Raw genomic sequence first — 27,884 nt, 5'->3', positions numbered from 1 at the left:
TTTTTAATAATGACATTTTTACCATATGATTCAAATTTATTAATTTGCAAAGTTAATCATCTGCTATTATCGATATCTTTTATTTTTGTACATCACTATGTCACAAGCTGCATTGTCGATAATCGTTAATCTATGCGCAGCGTTCACGTTTATCAAAATGGCCGCCGAGTGTTGTTAAAAAATCTATATTTGTACATTATTGACAACTGCTCATTAATAGTTTTAATAAAACTTCCGAATGATTGAATTTATAGATTTATTTTATGATTAGATATAATCACGTATATAGTATTGATTTAAATTATGGCGTGGTCAATGCCGACTACAGGTCAATGGAGTCCTAACATTGGTATGACGCCAGATATGAATATGGGAACATATACGGCTGAACAATGGGCTCTAATGCAACAACAAAATTGGCATCAGTGGGCACAATGGCAACAACAGTATGCTCAATGGCAAAGTCAGTATGGAGATAAGGTAGATAGCTATTTATATGAAATTATTTAAATTCATTTAAATCACAAATATTAGGATCCAATCATTAAAATTACAAAATTATGACGTATTTAAATGAATAAGTTTGCAAGTTATTGGTAATATGAGAATTAAAATATTTCAACATGAGTATTATTATTACAGTATGCCCAGCAAATGCAAGCATTTCAAGCTATGGCTGGCGCTCCACCCGTTCCCCCACCTTCTGCACCTCCACCTGCGCCGCCTCCGCCGGACAAGCCACCTCCACCGCCACATGAGAATGATCAACCATTATATGGAAACACTCAGAAACAGGATACTACTGTTCCACCTCCAGTACAATATCACATCAGTGCGCAAGCTGGCTACAACAATACTATCACCACAACAGGTAACAATCTAAATTGGTCCTATGCAGCAAATGTCAAATCTGATATACTACAATCTCAGTCAGTCAACACAGAAGCTCTCAAAAAGCTTGCAGAGGAGGAGAAATTATTCGATATTCAATTTAAGAAATGGGAAGAGGAAATTGAAAAATGGCGAAAAGAGAATGTTAATCACCCTGACAAACAAGCATATAAAGAATATGAACAAAAGTTTGAAGCTTGCCGTGTGCAACTGTTAGAGCGCCGCCAACAAATGAAGTTAAAAAGGGCTCGCCTTATGGGTGGTACATCTCAAGTGACAAAGACTACAAGTACAGGTAATATATCAACTGCTATTCCTCCTCCATTGCAGAATACGAATATAACAAATTATCCCCAAAATGTGCACCCAAATAAACAAAATCAAAATAATATTCCTGCACATAGTCACACAATTCAGAATATACCCCAATTCCAGCAGCTTAATAATAATAATCAACAAGGTTACAATAGGAATAATAACAAAAATGTAGATCCACAAGATAGGTATGAATCTTATCAAACTATGAATGAAGATTATAAATCTTCTCAATCTGGAAGTCAAAACTTTTTACCAACTAATCAATCCAAGGGAATACCAGGACTAGACTTAGTACCAGAATTTGATAGATCTTCAAGTAAACAAGATGTAATTGATATAACAGAAGAAAATTCTGAAAATAAACATATGCAGCAAAAGCAAAATCATAGACAGCCTGATTATTCAACAATTTCAAAAGGTATTAATAACATTCTTGGAGATGAGAAAATTATGAATATCCTGTCTATGGTAACAAACCAAATAAGTTCTGGAAACAGTAATGTCACACAAAATGCACCTGGACATTATAGACAAGATGAGAAGAGTCACTACAGTCAGAGTCATAACAGCAACTACCATAATGATTATGGTCCTAGGCAAGATATGCCATATAAACAACATAACCTTAATACCTATTCAAATAAACCAGAACAAGCCAATTCTAATTATTCTGAACCTCCATATCAGAGATTTGAGGAAAATTATGCTAGAGAAGATTATAGGCAGAATGATACACCAAAAGAACAATATTATGACGGGCACAATAAAAATATGGATATCCCAAGGAGTGTTCCGCCACCATTAATATCTAATATAGCTCCACCTAGACCATTGTTGCCTAATTTGCCATCTCAGCAAAATTCAAATGATTATTCTCATGATGGATTTGAAAGAAGGGATATACATGAAAACATTAATAAACCTTTGGTACAACCAGCAAAACCAAAATGGATAGATGAACCACTGTTTACTCCATCTATCATAGTTGACTATGAGCACAAATGTCTAAGATTGAAAGGTAATTAAAAATAATGATACTGATTGCTAAGATTGCATTTAAAATCTATTAAATACGATATCCTTATAGGATTTTTCATTTAAATATTAGAATTTAAACTCACCAAAGCTATAAATTTAAATTTCGATCCTTTGCTTATACTTTCAAATCAAACTAGCAAGTTGTGTGTGTTTATTCATCCTATTTATAACTTTATATTAATAAAGAAAATCAAAATAATATTATCTAAATATATAATAAATTTTATGCTTCCTTTATTGGAAATTATAAAAAAATTCAAAACTATTTAGTACATATATAATACAAATTTGCTACCACTGATCATATCTGTCAATATAAAATTGATTTAATCGATTGGTAATAATATTGTACAAATACCTAGGAAATATATTTTTTACTTTTAATGCCTAATAGGGTATTTATCACACAAGTCACTATTTTTAAAGGCTCAACATTGAATAAAAGTGTTGTACAATTTGTTTCTTCTTCAATTTAATCTTCTTCAATTTAAAGATATGAATAAGTTGATTTATAACAATAACAATAAAATGATAGAAGTTTTATGATAAAGCTTATTTGTGGCAAAAGTACATAGTAAAAAGGGATTGAAATAAAATATCTAACATTACATAAAATTCAATTTTGTTGATTGTAAATTATAAATTCTGGTGTACATATGAAGTAAAATATAGTAGTATCACAAAAGCCTCATACTTAATAATTCAGTCTAGTGTAATATATATATTGATAAAATGAATCATCAATAAAATTATTATATCAAAAGTAATAACTATTATAGAACAATATATTATGATAAAATGTTTGTTGGGTTCATCAGAGAGAACTAACATTTGCATTTGGTTGCAATTGACTTTGAAATTACCATACCATTTTAGGTATTTGGTGTTCCCCATATATTAAATGAATTTTGACTTTTTAAATTCAAATAAGTATCTTTGATAATAAAGAAATTTTCTTGCAGCAAATATAAATATATGTACCTGCATTTATTTTTATACATTTTATTATCATTTAAAACCATAATTAGACTAATCATTTGTCATAATTAAGTGTTATGTAGTTTAGGATATTTTTCACTGAACTTGCTTTATATATAGACTGTTAATCTTGTATTTTCTTTGTATTTAACAAACATAAATATCAGCTTTCATATGCACATTAAAGCTTCATTTTGTAAAGTAGGCAAATAGTTACTGTCATTATGGAGTTTCCTCAGCAGGGGCATTCGCCTGTGTAATTAACAGTTTAGATTCAAGTATTACTTTTGTATGAATGAGAAAAACTGAGTATAACAGTGTGAACTTGTAATGTTACAATTTGTAGATATTTTCATCAATTAGTGAGGCAGTACTGTTATGTTATGCTCATAATTCAGTGTTAGATTGTTACACTGTAGTCGAATGCTCCCAGAGAGGGACTGCTCCTAGATAGGGTAGACAAAACCTAAAAACGAAATGTTTACTTTTTATTAATATATGATTTTTATCTTTTCAGCTCGAGGATTTATTGAACCCGTCCATATGTTTGATTATAATCACAAATCAAAAGATGGTGAAAGTAGCAGTAAAAAAGATTTTGAAAAAGAAATTGATGATTTATTTTCAAGAAAACCCCGCAGGCCAGATATTAATGACGATTGGAATAATTCTCTAAAACATAATGATAGAAGACCTCTTAGGGATGACCAAAGGAATCGATCTAAACTACCAATCAGAGATGATCATGATATCTTCAACAGAAGGTCGGATAATCCTTATGAAGAACGTAGACGTGATGATCGTGATCGCGATCGCTTTTTACGTGAAGACTATGAACGGAGAGACAGAGTACCAGAATATGATCGTTCAAGAGATCCTGGCAGGGAAAGAGATTATGGAAGAGATAGAGATTTCGGAAGAGATAGAGATTTCGGAAGGGAAAGAGATTTAGGTAGAGAAAGAGATCTTGGTCGAGACAGAGAAAGAGATAGGAATATAGGTAAAGAAAGAGATCTTGGGCGAGATAGGGATACAGGCAGAGAAAGAGATTCTGGTAGATACAGGGATTTAAGAAAAGACGACTCTCGAAATCGTAGCCGAAGTCGGGAAAGGGACAGCCGAAAAAGAGAACATAGTAAGGATTCAATTGATAGTTCTGGATCAAAAAAACTTAGAGAATTGAAAGAAACGACTACAGCTACCCAGTCTGGTAAACCACAGCACATAGTAATGATTGATGACATATTAGAACCACCTGGTCGTGACATGAGACCAGAGAAGATAGTTATTATACTTAGAGGTAAGAAAATGTGTTAATAAATATCCAGAATGGTATGGTACATATCTATGTAATTTAAAATTTTCTAATAAAATCAATTAAATTTAGGTCCACCTGGTAGTGGAAAATCGTATTTAGCGAAACTTATAAGAGACAAAGAAGCAGAACATGGAGGCACAGTTAGAATCATGTCAATAGATGACTATTTCATGCAGGAAGGTGAAATAGAAGAAAAAGATCCAACCACTGGAAAAATTGTAAGTTATTGAAATAATTGTATTTCATCTAGTTCGGTAAGAATTAGAAAACCCACATGTATGCTACTAAATACTAATATATATATTATTATTTTCGATAAGGTGAAAAAACCATCATTAAAATATGAGTATGATCAAAAATCTGAAGAAGTTTATCTGAACTCATTGAAAAGAGCTTTCAAGAGGAGTTTAACAGATGGATACTTTACATTTTTAATATATGACTCTGTAAATGAACAATTAAAGAGCTATGCCGATATATGGAATTTTTCACGGCAAAATGGTTTCCAGGTACAGTATTTGTAGTTTAACATATTAGATTTATATATGGTGTTTATGAGGTAGATAATATTACATGCTATTTACTTTTATGTTTTCAGGTTTACATTTGTACAATGGATATTGACTCGCAAACTTGCTTCAAACGGAACATTCATGGCAGGTCTCTCGAGGATATCGAATCGATCGTTGCTAAGTTCTTCCCAACTCCTGCGCATCACATACATTTAGATGCGACCACTTTGCTCCAGAGCGCTTCCATAACCGATGTGCAAATGGAAGACGCAGACGACGTTACCATGGAAGACGCACACGACACTGAGGTGAGATTCCGCTAATGAGGTGCAGCCTTCCTTCACGTCCAGCGGACCTACACACATTTCGATAACATATATTGTTTCAAACATGATATAACAACATTCATGTTCAAAGGACATGTACAGAATCGTTTTGATAATGTTTATGTATCTAATTGTTTCAATTATCCTCTACTTATCGTTTTCCCGATTATTTTATTTAGTCAGGATAGGGTTAATGACTTTTATTTCAGCTTTGTAACTAAAGACATAAGTGCTGTCCGTCACAGGTCGAAAGTAGCTTTACTTCGAAGTGGGAGAAAGTGGACGACGCCGCGCAACTAGGTAGGTTATGGGTTATATTAGCCTATTTTCATTTTTATATCGTATGGTCTTATCCTTTAGTTTAGCTTATCAATTTAGTTATTGTCTCAAATTGTCGGACCCAGTGGAAACAATATTATTTTGTATTGATAAAATAAATATGTTGTTCCAGCTCGCCTCGACGGCACCAGCAAGCCGCTTCGATCTTCCCAGCTCTCAATGGAAGACTACCTACAGCTAGACGAATGGACACCTAATACAGCTAAACCTGGAAAAAAAACTGTAAGTATACACTACTTTTTCAAAACAATGTACACTGTTAAAATTCGCTTCGGATATTTAATGTAAACCGTTACGCGGTCAATTTATTTTTTCGAAATAAAACAGCCATTTTCCCTTTGGAAATGTGGTGTATTTCGGTTGCGAAATATTTAGTGGGCTTGCACGATTTGCTATACGCCAAATTACTTTTATAACAATATTTGTTATATTGTTAGTCGCAGGATGGCTAAAATATCGTTTAAATACGCTTTTCACAAACAGTATTATATTATTCGTTTGTGAGTAAAAAAAAAATCTTAGTAAAAAAGAAATCTAAGTAAAAAAAAAATCGAAATCTCTACATTCTCGTAAAAAAATATCACATTGTTTTCGGTTTCATCCATAAAAGATAAGGTTTTTCAATTATTTGTTCTCTGACGGTAAGTTTGGTATAACGTTTATAGTGGGGTTTCATCATGTTGTAATTAAAACAGGTACGGTGGGCTGACATAGAAGAGAGAAGGCAGCAAGAGAAGATGCGAGCCATCGGATTTGTAGTAGGGCAGACCGACTGGAATCGAATGACGGACCCGACCATGGGTTCCAGTGCGCTCACTCAGACAAAATATATAGAACGAGTTAAACGATATTAGAAAGGAGGGTTTTCAATAAGTGCTCGTGTTACGTACGAAAGCTTTTACAGATGGATAAATAATTCTGGACGTAATATTATCTCAAAAATAGCAGTTAATTTGGGAAAAGCATGGCAGAATTAAATATCTTCTGTTTCTCAATTCCTCGGATAGTTTTGTATAAGTAAAATAAGACTATCCTAGCATAAAAATATGAGATTTAATTGACTTCCAGATTTAAATGTATAATTACAAGGTGGTTTAAGTAAATGCCTTTTGCATTGAATACTTATTAAGTTTAAACGGTGTTAATGTTAAGTCGAAATGAGACGAGGGCATAAACGTTTTACCAAACAACATTAATAGTATAATATTTTAATATGGTAAATTTTACTTTCTTGGCACCAATTTCAATAAACGCCAGGTCGTAATAATTGAAGGTAATGGGGATTCGACGAACAGTCGCTAAAATATTGCAAAACAATTCGAATATTTATTACAAAATAGGTAGCTCCTGTCTATTATTTATAAAAATTGAGTTTGAGCAATTGACTTGAAGGAAGTGTGTTTATGAGGTTCTCGACTTTTCAGACTTGAATTCACATAAGGCTTATATTTATAACTTCAGAAATTAAGTAATGGATGTTTGAAACGATAAAGTATTGTAGTGCTACAATGTATCCTTTGTAAACATACTGGAATATTTTGAGTTAAAACAATTATAGTTGATGTTTTTTTCATTTTATCCAGGTATTAAAATATATTACAAATTACAATCTTAAATGTTATTGAACTCTTTCCCCCGTTATCTTACATTGCTGTCAGCCTTAAACTTAACTTCTATAGTAGGAAGAATAGATTTTCTATTATTTTTATTTCAACACTAGATACTCATATTTTTAGTATATCGACTTGAAGACAGTGCAAGTGAATTTATCAAAATCAAATACCACTGTAAGGAAATTTGTCGATGAATTAATTTAGATTCTGACAAATTTTTCTTTTTCTATATGGACAATCAATGAAATATAAGTTTAAAAAAGTTATTTTGTGATAAAAATGATTTAATAGCATCTCATAAGAGATGTGCGCTAGTATATAGAGTCGTAAGATTCTTTGTTACTAATTAATTCATTGAATTAGAAAAATTCTGATTGTTTTGAAATATTGTATAGTATTTCTTAATAAAGGTCCCTTTCTTAATAAATGAGGATGATTTTTATTTTATTTTAATAAAAATTTAACCAACCACTCAATACAATATATTATAACGAAATTATTAATGGATACGAAAATCGGGCTTTTCATTTTCCGCGGCGTTGATATAGTCTGAAGACGTTGAGTGTGGATTACCAAATCTATTGAAAACATGATTTTCTTGGTAAATATCACGTGTGTCGTGTTGTTTCCACGATCCGTGTTCGGTAGTGGTGATTTTCATCAAGTGCTTTTCGTTACTGTTATTTGATGATTCTGCTGCACTGTGTTTGATTATATCCTTATTTTCTTGTTCCGTTTCAAGTTCGCCGGTTTTATCGATTTTTTTGTGGGAAAGTTTGGCGATGTGTTCGTCGCCTTCTCTTCCACCGGTCATTATCATTACTTGCGAAGTACTCATAGCGGTCATATGGTCCTTCAAACATTGTTGAAGAATATGCAGGAAAAACAAAAAAGCCAGAAGTGTTAGAGCTGACATAGCTGCATTATTTTTATGACCTCCGCTTATGAATTGGCTAGAACATTTAATAGGATTATTTTAATATTATAAAAAACTGTCTTTTTTAATTGAGATTTAAGCATATTTCTGGTACCATATCGATTTAATCTTATGAATCTAAAAACAGGTACTTTATCAGTATACGTGTTCTTTGGTACAAGTATACCGGTAAAAAAACTAAACGTTGAAATTTGTATAACATAAAGACTCCGCAGTTATTTTTAAATTGACTTTAATAATTTAAAAATTCAAAGCTCATGCCAAAAAAAGTATTTATAAATAAGGCATATTACTCAATATAAGAATATATTCAAGATAAACAAACGTAGACTTGGTATTTATTGATTTCAAGCCAGTATATATACAAATTTAATTGTACTTTACTGACATAACATGGTGGAAAAGAGTAGTTACTGAGTTTCTTGCCGGTTCTTCTCGGTAGAATCGACTTTTGGAAAAGGTCCCACCAGTTTTACACTTAATTCAACAACTTAACATGACGATTCAAAAGTGCTTTTATGAACCTACTTGAATAAAGAATAAATTTTGATTTTGATACGTCATTGTTTAACTGTTTTTTTATTTATTTATTTATTTATAATATTTAATTAAATAACATACTTACTGTTTAAAGGGTGCATTCACGTGCACTTGTGATGGCGTTGGTTCATATGGATAATACAAAGGTTGCTCCTGGGCTGGGCCGGAATATTCTGCATATCTAACGAAATTAGATTGTATGTATCATCATACATTTGACTTTTTTTAATATGTCAAAAATATTTTACAACTATGTTCTTTTTTTATTTGTTTAAAAAAATACTACGAGAGTAATTATAAATGCGGTACACACTCTTGAAATAATAAATAATTGAATAGTAGCAATATGTTTGTATTTATTGATTTACGTTCATTAATATATAGCTACATCTTTTGTTTTACTATTCGTCAAAATGAATTATAACTTCTTCGGCGATTTGTCAGTTTTCAAACGTATCACTTTACCATAATTATGTGTACGTTTAAAATAATTATTCAAGGTGCTTTTTAAGCGTCGACTCACATTAAATAAATTTATTAACTACCTACCTAATTGATCGAGGTAATTGTCAATTAAATAATCTTAGTTGTAAACGTATATATGTTTTTAAAAAATTAAACCTTTCACGTGGTATTATGAATAAATTATACCAGAAAAAAAAAAACTGTTTATGTATAATATTCAACACCAATGAAAATTTAAGTTTCTTTTTTATGTTATTTCTGAAGGAAATATACGATATTTTGGAAACTACCAAAAAATATATTACAGATAATCTGTTAAAAATGTTACTTTTATTCAATTACATATAATATCCACTATTTACGCTTATTGGTGTAAATACATTTAAAATATTGTCAAACATTTTTTGTCTATTTTCTTTTTTTATTTCACAGTCCGTTATAAACCAATTTATTAAAGTGGACACTAATTACCTGTCTGTGAGTTCCTTTTGAGCCATTCCCATTTGGGAGAGGTAATTTTCCATCGTCGTATCAGATGTCACACAGAACTGCGAATGTCAAGGTGTATGGCAGAGCGCGTCTTTCAAACACATTTTCATTACGCTCTAGTTCTTTTGCTGTGACTAATCTTTTGTACTTATGTATAACGGTATCATCACTTGATGATTTTCCGCGAATTATCAAGTAGAGTGTAATAAGAATAAAAGATTTATTTTTTATTTAAAAAGTTTTATTTTACAATCACAATCACACAAGGACGTCCTCAATCACGCGAACACAACAATATACACAAATATCAACTATCCGGTGATATTAATTAATTTATATCACTCAATACATCAGTCATTAATTACACGTAATTGGCGGAATCAAAAAACGAATTCGGTGCCAATTTATTCACAAAACTGTTTAAATTTGGATATACGAGAACACTACACATTTGCGGTTCGTTAAAAGGGTTTAAGCATTATCTTCTATAATAAGTTAAATAAATAAAATAATTTAATTAAATAAAACCTTACTTTACGCGTTTAAACTGTGCGATGGGATGGATAACACCACTTTTGCCAATCTTTATGCAAAGCAAAATCTGAAATTTTATATATTCTACAAAATAAGCAAGTCTTAATTAATATGTTTCCAAAAGACAGCTTTTCCTAAAAGCAAATCCTATTTTACTACCGGCTTTTTACATAAACGAGTTTCATGTTTTTTTTTGCCAATTTTTATTTGTTTTGGCGCTTTATCATCTAAAAATATATTTATTAGTGACTTAACATATTAGACTTCGTTACATTCAAGGTAAAGTTGACGACAATCGATTCCAGAACGTCCGCGTCTTCCCGCCTCATAAAACTGTTCGAATGTTCCAGCAGACTGTCTTTCCAGGACAAAACTTGCGGCGTAACTAAAAAAAAAATAACACAAATTCATATTTTCTTTTTTACTACATATATACATAACAATTATCAAGTATAAAACTTACGTTCCAAGTTGGCAGAAGACACTCTTCGGTCCAATGTCCGCTGAACACTCGCTATTAGCATCGCATACATATTTTTGGAGACATTTATCATCATTCGTTCCGAAGGCTCTTACGTAGGTCTTTAACATGGCAATGCCGGCAAGGGCGGCGTCACTAACAGAGTCCTTACGGCCTATTGATCTAGCAGCTAATGATCGGTGAGAGAAAGATGTCTTGAGAGCATCCAGAAGATTCATGACGACGTTGATAAACTGGAAAAAATATACATAAATTATAAATAGAAGGGGTTGTTATGATTGATTTAAATACTAAATGAATACTTTTAATAGATATTATGATTGGAGTTTTGAAAAGGGTAGGAAGGATAGCTCGCGTACCTCTCCAGCCTGCTTTGCCATGGACGCGACTTGATCGGGATCTTTTGCACCGAGCATCGTCGACAGAACCACAGCCAATACACTCTGAAGCAAGCGAGAAGCGAAACCGTCTCCATAACCATAATTTCCTATTTACAATTATACTATAGGAGTACCTCAGAGATGAAATTACTATATTTGATTTTCCTGGATTATTTATTGTTCTGTGAGGTAGTCCTATATTATATATATATAACGTGAAGGATGGAGTTATTTTTGGTGACTAAAATCTAAATTGGAAAACCTACTCCGTACAGGTGAGGAATAAATCTTAAGTGCTTTACACTAGTGTCTGACATTACAAAAAAATATGCAATAAAATAATATGCAAATATCTACATAATCGTTGTTAGTGTATAAGTATGATATATAATGTGGCTAATTTATAAAAAATATATTTTGTACAATAAATTGCTATATATACGATGTTTCAATTATATTTTCTTATCATGCGTTAAAAATAAATAGTCGTGGTTTGTACCTGCATTGGAGAATTGTTGTCACCTTTGTCGATACTCTCGCTGTTCCCTCCGGTCAGAATAGCGGTTAAAATTTTAAAACCCAAAGATAAGTAATTGGCCCATGGAGATGGCGATGCAGATTCAGTGTCCAAACTGTCACTCTTATTGGGCCCTATACTTCCAGGGTTGAAAATCATTTGCATTAACGAACCTAAGAAAAAATATAAACATTTATCATAACGATACACACGGATACATGTCCATAACTTTTGAACTGTATATAATTTATATACGGATTAAAATATGATGATTTCGTTTCTTACTTAATATATTCGTCCATGAAAATCCGTTTTCGGATAATGAATTGGTCTGATTGTCGTCTAGGTCGTCGAGTGCCACCTTCTTGAGTGCGTTAGATTTTTCAGCAAATTTACGCTCTTGAGCTATTTGCTCTCGGTTTGGTATCGGTAAAGAATTGCTGTAGTATTGTGGGTTTTGTGTTCGCACATTACTTGTGGACTAAAAATAAAAGAATTATTGATACATTTTATTTCGTCTAAAGTAAACTATTTGATAATAATATGATGAAAATTATAAGTTATGACTAAAACCTGTGATATGAGAGGTGCATGCTGCGGGTATGCTAGGGTGTGAAGAATTGCTGATGAACTTATAAGGGCTAAAAACACCCATCCTGAAACCTTCTGCTGCATTTTGCTGAAACAATAATAAGTAAGTTTAAGGAACACATTTTAATATACACTCGGCGATTAATACATATTCATGAAATGATATTTTAATTCTGCACTCTCAGTGGACATCAGATTAGAAAGTGTTCTTATGAGTGAATAATGATTCGCTCGGATTGATTGCCTGTGTTTGGAGTCGCTTATAGAAAGTAGCCCCAGACGTCGGCTCGGAATATTTTTACGAGGATGTAGACTAATTAGAGGATGTTCATTAAAGTAATTATTGTGCTGGCGCCATTTAGCTACACGTTTTTAACTTGTCTTTTATTACCCACGTTTATTCAAAACGTTAGACAACTTTCTACAAGAAACGTATTATGGCGTTATATTTATATTAGAGATGCGATGCGCGGTAAGATACGCTGTTTGATCACTCATCCGGTATGGAAGTGTGTTAGCGGTTTGACCGACAATCTCTATACAGGTGACCCGGTCTTTGCTAACTGTAGTTTGGTTGTCACCTCTCGCACCTGTCTTAATAAGGTGTTACTTGTATACATTGAAGTTAATATGCCCACGAATATATCAACACAATCTACTTTCTCTGTTTTATGTAAAAAACCAAGGAAAATTTATTTTTTGGTTTATATAAATTATACTGAATTACAAAATATCATTATATATAAATATAATACACTGTTTATGTATTGAATATGATTATATTATTTATATATACTGCCTTTATATTTATAACATGGTCTGATTTGAATATTTATTTAAATAGGTACGTATGTTATGGTAGGCATGTTACATTACACTTTAAATGATGAGTCATTCCATATGTACTTAGTTAGTACATAATAACCATAAAATAATTAAATTTTTGGTTATAGTGAACAATGTATATTTATTTATACTTATATATTTCTAAAAAAATGTATGTGACGTATCTGCTCTTAAGTTTTTTTTAAACGGTCAGTGTTTATTTACCTAAACTATTTTATGTATTAGTATAGTTCATAGATACTATAACTTATAAAACAAGTTTATCGCGTCTCGATAGCAGGCACCGCGTCTACGAGATTCGTGTAGAGAAATTTTACTGCGTCAATACAAGTCGCTTATGTATTATGTATGTACTTAGCTACACGTGGTATTTTCGAAAGATAATAATATTTCTTGTGCTTGATTAAATTGTTTCTTGTAAGGGAAATTATGTTTGATTTAAAAAGAGAAATGAGGATGTTACTTGGAAAACCCAGGTATCTAATTAATTAAATACTTGCGAACAAGTTAACTCATAACAGAAGTGTGTGAGTGAAATAAGAATATAAGATAATTTTGATTGAACTTACTTTTACCAATTTATTAAACAATATAAGTTAAATGCTGCAATAATGTATAGTTATTTTGATCAATTGTTCACTTTTAATATATTTTCGTATTTGCCTAAATATGAATAAGCTTCAAAATAAAAAAAAAACTACTATATTTTTTAATTTTATAACGTATAATTTAATGGCATTGACATCGCGACCTAGTGACCCTGTGTAGCGCAGGCTAATGAACTGGCGCGTTCCGCGGGAAAGCCTCACTTTCAATTGAGACGGATGTTGACATTAATCGTGCGTCTTTACCTTATTCCGTCGATTTTTCTTATTTTGTTTTATTAGCGCAAATAAAAAACAATATTTTATTTAATAACTACAAAATCTACACTAACTATAACTTCAAATAATTTGATATAAATATTGGCATTAGCATAAAGTCATGTTAACTTGTCGTATGTATATAAAATCTGTCAACTGATGGCAAAGTAAGGTGCGGACAGAGCAGCGAACATGGCGATAGGTGAAAGCAACGCTAGCTAGTTGCGTGTGCTACTGCTGTGCAAGGTTAACGTTTTTCTAATTTCGGAGTGAGGGCTTAAGACCTGCTATCACGGCACGACCAACTGGCTCCCTACTTTCATCGGAAATTCACAGTGGAAAAATAAAAGTTGTCTATTAACTTCAAAGACAGTTTTCTCGAATATACTTATTCTCATCTAGTACAGATCTATAAAGAAAATGAAAATGTTGTAAGAAGGTTTTTATTTTCTTCGTTTTTGATTCCATTTTCGCCCATTCGCTGACCGGTTCGGCGTGCAATCCGCTTTCTAAAACCGCGCATAAGACTGCCACTGCGTGTTTCACACGCGGATGTGAGCACGAACTGATTATTCAGCCGTGGACATATTGTATTAGTAACTGTACAGTTGAAAAGAAAAATAAATAACTAGTGTAACCGTCGAAGTATTCCGCATAAGTAATAATTGTTAAAAGCGTAATTATTTTATGAAAAGAATTAGCTAATTATTATTTATTCGTGAATTAATTTATCGTCGGCTCTAATTTTTTTGTCTTAACTTGATTATACATGTCTCGGATAGTCTGAAATCAATGTTCCATAAACTCGATTAATTGCACGAGCATTTTATATTCCGTTACGGTGTTCTATAAGTGGACCAAACGGTACACCGGCTAGAAGTCCACTTCATATGTTCTAATCTCTAGTTAAACCTCGAAATAACTTGTTGTATCTATTTGACATGAATGTTCCTGGGAGTTAATACCGCTTATATCTATAAAACTTGCGTGTTCTTGTTGGGAACTCAATAATTAATAAATACGTTTCCTTCTACAAACATGTTAACCCATGAATAGCATATTTTATGCTCTATTAATAATTTATATTGGTATATTTCCCTTTACTTCCCTGTTAATCCGCCGATTTTACTTGTATTCAAATATGATAACTAATAACATCAACTGAAATCTTGATATCAAAAAGAAAAATATATGGTTGTAATATAATGCATAATTATTTACGTGTTTAAACGATTTTGTTACTCAACGGCCGGTGAATGACTAGATTCCTCTCTCGTCGTCACAACTTTCACTTTAAAGTTTTTTGGATATGAAAGGAATGAATCGGAATGGTTTACGAGCTGCGAGTCGAAGAACTTGTTTAGTAGAGGTACATTCGTATTGATTGCTTTCTAAAAAATTCTTTTGAAAGTTTTGAACTATAATTTAAAACTTTTTGTCTTATACTAAATATCATTATATAGCATTAATAATAAGGACTTAAAATATATTGCTTGTTTTTTACATGTTATGTATTTAACCAAACTTTCATATTTGAAAAAGCAATTGTTGCATAATTTTAACGTAATTGTAATACGTAATTTCTGTTATTCTACACGAGAAACTAGAAGAGTGTCAATGGCACGCAAACTGTACTGACCATTCCGATCGAAGCTGCTTTCATCGCCACTTTCGACACTATCCGCAAACGTTTTGAGACTTTTAATTAGATACTTGAACAGTATCTCGATATAAAAATAGGCATTTATTTAAATTGCACATTGTGCATTGAAAACTATGTTTTTCCAATTATGTTTAAAAAATTAAACGTTGAAGAAGTGAGTTCGTTATAGTATTTGATTCGCTCTATTTACAAATTGGAGCAATTAAAGAAACAAGCCGTTAAGATTAAATACAGCTACCGGTCTAAAACGCACAGTTCTTATGTGGTTTCTGTATGATTTTTTATTAATTTCAGATTTAATAACATTGTGGACTCATCTTGTAAACAAATTTATGTCCTGATGAATAATCTTTTGTTTTCATCGACCACGTCTAATTCAGGGTTGAATAATACTGAATGTATTTTAACATTTTAGAAAGTGAAGGTTTTCATTTACATGTCTAAAGTCAGCTTGAAGAGTAATAGCACGTATCCCCTTAAGTATTGTGAAATTCTCGTGACCCCCAAGTTATTGTTTCTTCTTACTTGTGCATTTTCAATAGATTTCCACCTATTCATCTCGTAAATGATGGCGTGTGAATTGAGCTGTGGCATACGCACATTATGTAATTTGCGAATGAATGGCATGGTGTGGTTTTTTAAGAGAGCATTATAGCTTTCATAATGTCAAAAGATAAGTTTTACTTATTTATATTTATGGTTTTGCGCGTCTATTTGGGTTTTTTTCCAAGCATTGTTTTAATTTTTGCTTACATATACATTTTAATATCATCTTCGATTGTACACTATAAATTAGTTTTTGTTTGTCTATTTTTTTGGAACACAACCAATTCAGCGACAGTGAATTTTTGCGATTTATCATCTGGAGAAAACCTTATTTATATTAATACCTAATACATGTAAACAATATTTTTAACAGTTAAAATATGGCTAATGGTTGTCCGACATTTGTCAACATATTTAAAAAAAAAAAAAAAAACAAAAATTAACGGTAATAAAAAAATCGTTTTAAGTCATATCCAACCACTACCGTATTAATTACGTATCTAATAATAAGTTTTCCTCGCGCTACATGCAAAAATTTAAATACTTTCTCTTAAAAATAAAATTGTTACGCTATCGTTACTTTCACAAATATGGAAGGTGTTCACAAAATGTCAAACAATTTATAATCACAAGAATATTTAACAGATCTGAACAAAATAGTGACTTGATAGACACTCACGTAAAACACTAAAATCACTTGTGAAACCACCTTAGACAAGTGCGAGTATGATCTCGTGTATGCTAGGAGCGTCCACTCCGTAACCAGACACCCAGTAACTTTCACATGGTCTTCAAACACGGTATCACTCACTGCTGCAAATCATTAACTTCCAAAAATCTCTTACCTTATCTCGTTCCAAAGAGCAATCACTGAATCACTAAACACTATCTATATCTTCCACGATGAAGCTAATCGTCACCGGTGAAAGTGCGTCTTGCTTGTGCGAGAGTTTGACTTGCAATGAGTGGTGCGCCTTGAACTTCACATATATATAGGATGACCCAGATACAAAAGCAATAGCTAACTGTGCTAGTCCGTCCATCCGTCTGTGTGTCCAACCTGTTCATCCCGTTGTATGGAACTCGCGTTCTCTGAGTCCTTGACAAGGACATAGTGTGTATAGTGTATTTCTATCTCGGCTATGTAATGGCCGTCTGACAAGAAGGATCATACACGAAATTTAGTTGATTTATAAAAGTTTTTTTTGTTACAGGTAAAATAATCGTTACTGTACAATGAGTGGGTAAGATTGTAAAATAATTCTTGATTGATTTCAGATTGACTATATGCAACTAAAATATAAGGTTTACAATTCTGAATATAAAAGACTACACTGTGATAAAGTCAGCATTTAGGGTGAGTTATATAATCACTTCTAAACACAGGTGTAAATACATGCCTAAGTATATCAAGCGACAGCCTCTGATCGTAACCGTGTATTCACACGCTGTTCATTATTTTTTGTCATCTTCATAACATTTTCCAAAGTAGATCAGTGCATCTTTCTTGTGTGCATTAATTTATGTAAGTATAGTCTTGGTACGGTTATTACATATTGATTTCTTTCCTCATGATTTATATTAGTTCTTCGAGCTTGAAGAGTCTTGTTAATCAGGAGTACGCGTTTTGTAACAATCAAAATTAACATTATCTATTATAGATATATTGCTAATGTCCTAAATTAAGTGGAATGTGTGCTTCGTTTTTGGTTAGTGGAATAAATATGCGAATAAAATGTATAAGTGCGTGATGCAGCATCTGGCACTTCAAAAAATTCGTCGCGGTTTGTGTGTCTTATATTCAGACACTATTTTAATTGAAGTGTTTATTGCAGTGATTAGGACTATAGTTGACACCTTAAGTTTACTATTTTCAAAGTACGATTAGTTTTATTAATGTATAATAGAATGGTCACATTAATTAAAATTTAGGATTAAGTGAAAAACTAATATCTGTGATCTTTATACATTTAGCTTTGTGTATTATAAGTAGTTTTATGTATCTTTTGAATAACAATAGTAAAAAGATTGATTGTAGTAGGTACCTAACCGAGCATAGCCTATTACAAAGTATTCCTTGATCATCACAATGACAATAAAGTTAAATATGTTACCATTTACTAAAAACCATTATCGTGTTGATCTTTTTTCACCATTAAAGCTTTCTGGTGATTGTTATTGCATTTGCGATTCGTAATTAAGGTTTCTCTCAGTTTCAGAATCAGCGCCCGCGCCATAAACAATAACATCGATACGCATATTCTCGATAGGTAATTTGTGGCAAAAAGATTTCAATACACTTTTTTCAAATACAGGCACATTAATAATAAGGCAATTACGCCAGGGAAGGCATTGACTTTGGCTTACAATAGCTTCATGTGGCCTTTACACAGAGCGCATCCAAGATCGTCTTAATATACCCGATGTTACCTTAATGATTCACAAAATATTCCAAATAATTACTGCTTATTTGACTTTTTTATTTTGGTGCTCTATAAAACCAATATCAAAACTTCTAACTCAAGTTGAGTATTTCCGTATAAAAAGATAAAGCAATACTGCGAAATTGTCACGTAATTGATGATTATTTTTAGGAATATGTCCGAATAATGAATAGTTATGAAAATATTAAGGTGGTAATTGTCTATGGGATACCTAAAATTGTAAATCATATAATATTGTGATGCAATATAAATCTTGTGTAAGAGTAAATTTATTATACTAATCTATTAAAGATTTGTGTTACGAATCAATATTTATTCAATTTATATTTACAGGTATAAAGGTCACAATTACGGTTTTTTACTTATACTTTTTACTTATACCCATAAGCAAAACTGCGGATGTTTACGGTAAGTACCTTTTCGAGCTCGATCGTTAGAATTTATTATGATGCTTGTTTACTTTTTTCCGAGTAACTATTGCTTATACACTGAATGTTACTTATTGTTTTGGTTTTTTCAATAAATATTTTTTACAAAAAGTTTTTTTATTTGTCTGAAGTAAATACCTTAAGCATATTTGCTAATAATCGTTATTAAAAATTTAAGTAAACATATGAATTTTACCATTTTTTATTACTCCTATTTTAGTTATTTTTTCGTTAATAGCAATCAAAAGAAGAAATAGAAAATCGGTCGACAAACAGAGGAGAAGATGACATTATAGATCTAAGTATTTGCGTTCTTAAGTGAATAGATTTACCTATAAACCGTCTTGTATTTACTTTTTTAAATATAGATAATTTGATAGCATTCGATATTACCTGCTAAATATATTAGTCCATACAATTAAGTATAGAATGAACTGCTTTATTTTTTTTATTTCTTTAGAAAATAATGAATTGCATAAATTTCGAGAATTAATGGTATGATTAAATAATATGAATGTATGTACTTTCCAACGGATTCTGGTTGACCGTCGAGGAAAATATTTGCCCCCTTTCACTCGCGTCCTTGAAGTTGCAAGATTTATCGCAGTATGTTTACATTCATTCTTTGGATGAAAGAGAAAACCGTAAGATTTTTATCAATGTCCCATTTTGTGACTTAAATTTTCTCGTCAATCTTGGGAACTAGAACACAATACTAAGCTTTGCTGTTATACTTACGAAGTATTAACCTGTGCCGAATAATATTTAAAAGTTAATTCATATTAAATACTTATAAACACTTAAAATTGATTGTCGAATATTTTCATAGGTTATTTGTACTTGTAAACTGTTTCTTACCTTTTATCTCTCCGTGAGGTCGAAATTTAGATTATTTTGGACGAAATCAGACCATTATTTCGTGTCGACTTACTTTTTAAAATAAATTTTAAATTAAAAAGTGATTTCGACTTTGTTTATTTTTAAATATTCACTTTCTTACGATTAACTTATAAAAATAAGCAGATATTCCTATAAACTTTTGCGTTTGGATTGCTTTATCAGAGTCACTCATAAAAACACAAAAATATATCTTATTTTTATATTGCTTTGTAAAGATATGACGAAATAATTCGATGACTTATACGAATAAGGCGAAAAAGGTGAACACAGCCTGTTTCATACCTAAAGAATTTTATGGGATAGGAAGTGTTTTCCATCTACCATAATGTATATGGTTAAGTCATCTTTACTCAATAAAAATAATAGGTAAGTAACTGCTTTGGTCTGTAAATTTATATAATAAGATTATATGAGTAATTTTTAACAAGATTCTAGAAGTAAGTATACTTCTAGAATCTCGTTAAAAATTACTTATATCACTATGTTGATCAATTAAGGATTAGTATATTGGTATGTATCGAAAGTTAATCCAACTCATGCAGGTTTCTCTTTTTTATGAAATAAGGAAGCGGACGAGCAAATGGGCCACCACATATGAAGTGGTCACAACCACCCATAGACAATGGCGCTGTAAAAAGATTAACCATTCCTTACAACTTACAACGCCAATGCGCCACCAACCTTGGGAACTAAGATGTTATGTTCCCTGTGCATGTAGTTACACTGGCTCAGTCACCTTTCAAACCGGAACAAAACAATACTGAGTATTGCTGTTTGGCTGTAGAATATCTAATGAGGGGGTGGTAAGTACTCAGAAGGGCTTGCACAAAGCTCTCCCACCAAATAAGTACACTAGTTCCATACAATTTTTTTCTTCACAACTGAGTAAGAGCTGGTCCTAAGTAGTTTTTTAATTTCATTTACATAAAAAAATTGTAACTGTTGAACAAAAAGATGTAAGTATCTATTAATATCCTTATATAAGTTATTGGTTTACTTTTAATTACTTTATAGGTCTGCAATTATTATAACAGTTCTTTGCAGTCCCGCATAGACGATACCTACTCGTAAATAGCCTTTTGCGGTACTGTTAAATATACTTAATAGTAATCTCTAACGTCTAATCAAAGACAATGAGATGAAAACTAGATAGCAGAATTGCAAATTTTTTATGATTTGATATATTCCAAAACAAATAGACTTCAGAGAATTGGTTTACAACTAAATTATGTTGACAAAAGTTTAACTTTTGTGTTTTGAATGTATAAAATGTTTGTTTTCAAATATTTACAATACGATAGGTATTGTAAATATAGTCGTTGTCCATATGTGAATAGATTTGCATTACCTTGGCTTATACGCCAAATTACTCAATCGATAAACTACAATAATTATGAACTTTCGAAATCGACAAGAAACAACTTATAAAATTATAACATTTAGGATAATATACTAGGGGTATGACTTACTACGTCTAACAATTTTGCGAGTAGGAATTAATAATTTCGTTGTTTTGGGAATGTCGAATATTGTATTTTATGGAGATGTTGATAGTATGCTCCAAGATTCAGTATTATACGCAACAAGCGTGAGTCAACGCAACTTTCTTATTCGGGGAAATACGAACACGTTACTTCAACTTCGATGAAAGGTTTTCTGTATAAAAATACGTAAAATATGTATGTATTAAATAAAGGAAAAAAAAATTATGCTTCGCGATTTTTGTCACCTTTCTTTACATTTCTTATCAATTTTAAATGAAATCATTACTTTGATGTGTTCTTGACACAAAATATAATTTAGTTTTACGAATTGAGTAAAACTGATAAAAAAATATTCGGTAAGTAAGTACTTATTTGCTTTCAGCTAGCTGTATTGCGCCGTGTAAAATAACACACTGAAAAGCTAAATTTCTAAATTATCCCTAATTCACACTTATGTGTAACTTCACCTCTATACCGACACCTGCGAGAGTGTATTTATCAATTTGCATGTCTTAGAGGACGGAGGGTAACTGTAAACTTGGAATGTGTGCTTGACTTACATTTCTCTGAAGCAAATGGTCAAGCTGTATCGCCGATATAGAGAAGGGAGTGGTTGATAAGAAAAACTTCGTTTAAACAGTTTATAACAATTGTCTATGTACTATTATCTACACTTGGTTGGTATAAAATATACTAAAAATTAAAATATGCTTTATTCTAGATCAATAAAATTTAAGTGATATTTTTTTTATAAAAAAAAAAACTTTTCGACACAATTATACCTATAAGTTGCAATTACTTTTATACTAAATTTAGCATAAATGTGCGATAATTTTCGATCTTCGCATATTAATTTTGAAACAAAATGTAAATATTTAATTAATGTTTTATAATATCTTACATAAACAATATTTTAATAGTTAGAGTTAATAATAACCCGTTGCAATTAAAAAAGTAAATTTACTAAACGAAATGTTTACGTAAGTTTCTTATTTCACTTTCAATTCGTTGTTGAGCCTTAAAATAATCGTATGAATACATATAACGATAAATCTTTCTAAAATTAAAGTATTCCTATTTTTGTAAATGGCTTTGATCACATATAAGTAATACTACAATGATATAAAATATAATAATAATATAATAAACTCATTTATGAATAGGAAAACATAAAAATACAGTTTATTTATAATAAGCGGAACTTGTTGAAATTGTGTCGAGTTCTCATTATAACTAAGCAATTTCTATGCAGCCGCAAAGGGCGTGGTGAAATAAACGCTGAAAACAACGTTTATTTACCTTGACAGTCTCAATGTAGGATTTTCAAGGAAAAAATTGACAATATGAGTAAATGTATAGGTATATATAAATATTCGGAGTTTTTCGTTTTTTTACTTAAAACAATGTTTTTGTATTGCGACTTTGCATTTCGTGCATTCTGAAAAAGACCCGACACAGGTTTTAACGCATAATCCCGGAATCTGCGCCCTTATAGTGTGCAAGAAAAATAGCTTGAAAATTAATAATAAAACTTTAAAATGTCATCGATTATAATTCACGTTGAAATTCATCTTGGAAAAAGAAACTACAAGCTAAATTTAATTAACAAAAGTACTAAAAATATACAAAATATTTATTGATAGATAATAAAAAGTGGATGTAAATAAGTCATTATCAACAGTAACCGCCCCAGTAGGGCAGTAGGGCAGCGAAATGTTGGCTTTCATTCTTACTGGTCAATGACAGTCTATTATCGGGCCGCTGACCTAGAAGGACACGCCGCATTCCGATTACCGTAGTCGCATCGCCTTATCATCACACCTACAACAATATTTTAAAAACGCAGGCATGGTATCTCACTAATAGATCCAAAATTAAATTGAATCATGTAACTGTGATATTTGTTTGATTAAAATACAATAAAAGTCAGCTACTGTATGTCTTGAGTTCACTATAATATTCAAAATACTTACTATGAGGTAGATATGAATATTCTTAAAGGTTAATGAATCCTTCAAAAATTATTTAATTAGCAATACTAATATTATAAATGTGAAAGTAACTCTGTCTGTTACCTCTTCCCGCGAGCCGACTTAGATGCAATTTGGCTACGTTTTTAATTCACCCCTCGAGTGGGTAAAATATGGATGACTGTTTGTGTGCTATAGGTAGTTTTATAAATTTCGCGCGGCTAATACCGCAAGTTCAGCCAGTCAGTGATAATCAGAAGAATAAATCATCACGAGCATCGTAAGTTTATATAGTAACATACAATATCATCTCTACATAATATAAAACAAAGTCGCAGTCTGTACGATTTTAATGCGGCTTTCATCAAAAGAGTGATTTCAGTGGAAGGTTTATATAAAACATGCATATTTCTGTAGGGAAAAGTCGATAATTTCAACTTTCCTAGCTGGAACAAACAAGAGTTTTTCTTTTTATGTCTGTTCTTCAATCTAAAAGTTGTATATTGTACATACGTGAAACCGAAATCGGTAGCTAGTGTTATTATATCGCAAACAAATACTTGTCATCAGCTTAAATTATTTTTGTTACCTTCGCAAAACTTTCTATTACTATTTGAATTAAAGATCAAAGTAAAAGTGCACTATATTCTGGTAATTATCTTGCATTAATATTTAAATTTTTAAACTGATTTCAGACAAGTTCCACAGTAATAGACTTGTACTACCTAAGTGGTAAGTTATATTTACGTTAAGTAAACAATTAATTGCCTAAATTTTTCCATATTTACTTTACGTTTTAGAGTATGTAGCATGAATTTATGTAGTCTAGTAGTCTAGTATCTAAAGGACTAACTAACTGCGCAGGAAATATTAGAATATGTACGTGTGTGCGCAAACACAGGTGCAGTAGTGCATAATCCGATAGAACATTAATCCGACGCGACCGGAAAGATAACTAGATAATTTAACCTACACATTAATATAATTAGTGAAACCTTTAATCCAAACGATATTTTAGTGACAACTTTAACATAAATTGTAATATTTAAGGTTTTGATAATTGTGATGACGTGCTCCCAACTTCCCAAAAACTACGAAAATATTTTAAAATAAAAGTATATAAGGAAACATGGTTGTTTCCCTTTTAAACTCACTTTGGTGAGGAAAAATGTATTAGATTACTACAGTAATCTGATGATATGCTAAATTAGATCTAATCTAAAGGATTTCAGGTGCAGGACCAACGGCTGATTGTGCTAATATTCCTAACTTCCAGACTCCAGACCTACTGAGAATTTCTCGACTGGCCCGACGTCAGGTTTATAAGATAGCCAGCTACTAAACAAGCGAGGCAGTTGATAAACAAATACCTCTGTAATATTGCATAGAAAGTGAAGTTTGATCTAAATGTGAACCAGGACAGATCATTCGTAGGTACAAAACAACAATACCTTATGATTTTAAATTACCATTTCATGTGAAGAGAAAATACTAGGAAATAGCATAACAATTGTTTTCTTCTATTTTCACAAATGACACACTTCGTTTCATATATTTTACCTATTAATAAGAAGAGTCAAATAACCCAAAGCGGTTAAATAGCTGCGTTTTATTAATGGGATGCAATATTGGTGGGTTGATTATGAAAAATAATCTGTATCGTGCACCCTAAAGTGTACACAACACATATAGTATAGGTATAGTTATAGGATTATAGAGTATATAGTTACAGTATATAGTTCCTACAATTTAAATATTTTGTAGAGCTTTAGACGTAGGGTACTGTCACAATAAATTAAACTCTTGATAATTCGAGTAATTTAATCGGCTTAGAATTAGCGTACATTATTGTATTTTATTTAAAATTTAAATACTTTAACACAAAACTCGAAGGCAATTCTTTAATATCATATAATATAAATAAATAATTGAAATGAATTTGGTTGTTGTTGAAAAAGTAACAGGTCGCTAGTAATGGTTGTATTTGTATATTTACTTAGATAAAACTTTTAATCGGTTGTAAAATGTTATGTTTTATTTGAGAACCTACGTACTGCATCTAAATTTTCATTTGAGATATCAAGAAGCGTGTTTATTTATGATTAGAATCATACTCGTACATGACAAATTCATAGTTTTCAATGGATTTTCAGATATCATTTTTAGTTATTGTATTATTAAAGCCTACCTTTTACCCACCGACCAAAAATATAGCAGTTAAGGAAACTTCCTGTAGTAGTTAGATTTATCATCAATAAAATATTTGAATGAATACTTTCACAAAAAGTCTTTATTTATAAATGTTCCAATTCATAATTTACTTATATAAAAAGAATTAAAAATACATATGTCTTGCTGAAAATGACCATTACCTAATACAGACATTCAATAATTATAAGTCGTTATATATTTACATTATATAAAATATATTTTTTTCTTGTTAAAATTAAAGAGTTTGACTCTTGGTAATTCAGGCGAATGTCCGCATTTGGCGCTTGTATTTTTGTTTTAAACAAAATTCGTCTACTTTTTACTTGGCCGTGTGACCACCACTTTCTCTGGCGCACATTGGCAGCACGAAATGCCTATATTTATCCGTTTATTATATTTTACTTGTGGGTCAAATTAAAGTGAAATTTAATAGAAGAAATTATCGTGATGAGACTTCGTCTTGCATTTACTTCATTTGTTGTGCGCCTTTTCATACGAGTATTATTTAAATGCATTTGAAGATTAGCTACACTTTTGACTGGCTACCTAATTACGTATATCTACATAACGTAGATTGTAGGTATATGTACCTAATTATTTTGGTGAAATAGATATTGCATATGGTTTAAACTATTGCTATTCAAAATTATGAGAAAACATGTCTATAAATATCTAGTGACTGTGACGAATGTTGATTTTTCCTCAACGTTTTTATATAAAGGACATAGTATGTTGATTCAAAATTTATATATGTTTTTAAACTTAATAACATCAATATAAGTAAAATACAATAAAAATTATGTGCATATATTTTGTGGGACTACAAACGTATCTCTGAGTTTACACACTTCAGCACGAAGTTTTGGCTTTAAGCTTTTCATCGGCGACCGATGGCCTTTCTTCTTGCACCTACTTAAATTCTCCTTATGTAACACCATTCACCCACTCGGTCATCGATCTACCATTATCTAATTATTACATCACCGATTATTATATAACTCTTAAATTATTGACATTAGTTAATTTGCACTTTTAAAAGTAAGCAAACATTAGGTAAATGAGATATCTATGGTGTGATATTATTTAATACATAGTTGTTGTTTTTGTAGTTGATTGTTAAAAAAGCCAATATTTTTTTATTTTAATATTACAAATGATGTAGGTTCTTTTACTTTATATCTATATATAAATAGATAGAAAAATTAGTACTGTAACCCTTTTCTATATGTTTTATAGATATAATAGTTTGATTAATAAAAATATTGGAAACACTAGTAGAAAAAATGGAGGTTCTAAACATGCAAATTTATTTATGGTTTTCTCAAATTTAAATACTGATCAATTGATAATTACCTAGGTAGGTAAGTTCTACTTATAATCAAGTAATGGGCATAACAGATATAATTTCTGTATATTTGTGTTTATAACACTTTATTTAAGAGTTCATTGCTTGTTTTGAAAATGTCGATGATTTGGTATTTATTTCTATAATTATTTGTCATTATTATTGTAGGCTTACGACAGTAGTGTCAAAAGCAATTTTTAATTTTTTTATTATATAACTTTTTACGAAGTTTTGACTTTCACAGATCCTAGCGACATGCTCTCTACGCCATGCAGTCTCTCGCCACAGACACATTACATAATGTTTAATTAAACAAAAATAAGCTGGTATAAAAATCGTTTCTGCTAGAGGTTATTGACATCGTCGACTCAGATGTTGTGTAATGTGCAATAATAATATTTGTTATCACATAATAAAATGCATAAAAAGAACTCGAGTATATTTACTTATCATAGTGTTAATAAAATACCTATTCAAAAAGGATGTAAGTATCTGTTTATGAATTTAAAAAAAAATACAACACAGACTATATAATAACAGCGTATAAAGATAAAAATAGATTCCACCAGTATAAAATGTGATAAATAAAATATTTCAAATTATTATTTATTTGAATTTGCAATAAGTACGAAAAAATACTTTTTGTTATAAATAAGCATTTGATAAATTATTTTTATAACAATAATTTATCAAAGTTTGTTAAAAGCTTTAACCTCATGGATGAAGTCAGATGAAGTGCGTTCAACATTATGAAGTAAAGTAACAAAAGAATTCAATAACAAAAACGAGTACAAATCTCTGGTAGCGCGTAGTTATTGATAATTTATTAATCACTTTAAAAATGTTAAATTAAGGAATTACCTTAATATTTTTATTACAAGAAGATTCGTTGTTTTGTACTACCGGGAAATAGCGTC

The 27,884-nt window shown here is 31.0% G+C and overlaps 3 protein-coding genes across 5 annotated transcripts; 1 reads left to right on the top strand and 2 right to left on the bottom strand.

The window, feature by feature from the left end:
• The first annotated feature begins 121 nt into the window (after nucleotides 1-121).
• LOC113399181 (YLP motif-containing protein 1-like) lies at nucleotides 122-7,329 on the top strand. Of its 2 annotated transcripts, XM_026638261.2 has the most exons (9): nucleotides 122-480; nucleotides 643-2,227; nucleotides 3,743-4,525; nucleotides 4,613-4,761; nucleotides 4,864-5,052; nucleotides 5,142-5,363; nucleotides 5,627-5,681; nucleotides 5,833-5,942; nucleotides 6,416-7,329. In XM_026638261.2, the coding sequence occupies exons 1-9, from the start codon at nucleotides 304-306 to the stop codon at nucleotides 6,572-6,574; spliced, it is 3,429 nt and encodes a 1,142-aa protein (XP_026494046.2). In that variant the 5' UTR covers nucleotides 122-303; the 3' UTR covers nucleotides 6,575-7,329. The 2 variants fall into 2 exon arrangements, with proteins under 2 accessions (XP_026494046.2, XP_026494047.2); XM_026638262.2 differs by lacking the exon at nucleotides 5,627-5,681.
• A 446-nt stretch (nucleotides 7,330-7,775) lies between these two features.
• Nucleotides 7,776-9,848, bottom strand: LOC113399183 (uncharacterized). Its single transcript, XM_026638266.2, has 3 exons — nucleotides 9,747-9,848; nucleotides 8,896-8,991; nucleotides 7,776-8,286 (listed from the first exon to the last, which is right to left on the bottom strand). The coding sequence occupies exons 1-3, from the start codon at nucleotides 9,797-9,799 to the stop codon at nucleotides 7,833-7,835; spliced, it is 603 nt and encodes a 200-aa protein (XP_026494051.2). The 5' UTR covers nucleotides 9,800-9,848; the 3' UTR covers nucleotides 7,776-7,832.
• A 135-nt stretch (nucleotides 9,849-9,983) lies between these two features.
• On the bottom strand, nucleotides 9,984-17,190 carry LOC113399182 (uncharacterized). 2 transcript variants are annotated; one of them, XM_026638263.2, is made up of 7 exons: nucleotides 17,031-17,190; nucleotides 12,250-12,355; nucleotides 11,962-12,157; nucleotides 11,659-11,849; nucleotides 11,139-11,222; nucleotides 10,762-11,012; nucleotides 9,984-10,683 (listed from the first exon to the last, which is right to left on the bottom strand). In XM_026638263.2, the coding sequence occupies exons 2-7, from the start codon at nucleotides 12,349-12,351 to the stop codon at nucleotides 10,557-10,559; spliced, it is 951 nt and encodes a 316-aa protein (XP_026494048.1). In that variant the 5' UTR covers nucleotides 12,352-12,355; nucleotides 17,031-17,190; the 3' UTR covers nucleotides 9,984-10,556. The 2 variants fall into 2 exon arrangements, with proteins under 2 accessions (XP_026494048.1, XP_026494049.1); XM_026638264.2 differs by lacking the exon at nucleotides 11,139-11,222.
• Between the last annotated feature and the right edge of the window lie 10,694 nt (nucleotides 17,191-27,884).

This window comes from Vanessa tameamea, chromosome 15 (assembly GCF_037043105.1).
Source record: "Vanessa tameamea isolate UH-Manoa-2023 chromosome 15, ilVanTame1 primary haplotype, whole genome shotgun sequence".
Taxonomy (NCBI): Eukaryota; Metazoa; Arthropoda; class Insecta; order Lepidoptera; family Nymphalidae; genus Vanessa; species Vanessa tameamea.
This window is presented reverse-complemented; position numbering and strand designations above follow the sequence as displayed.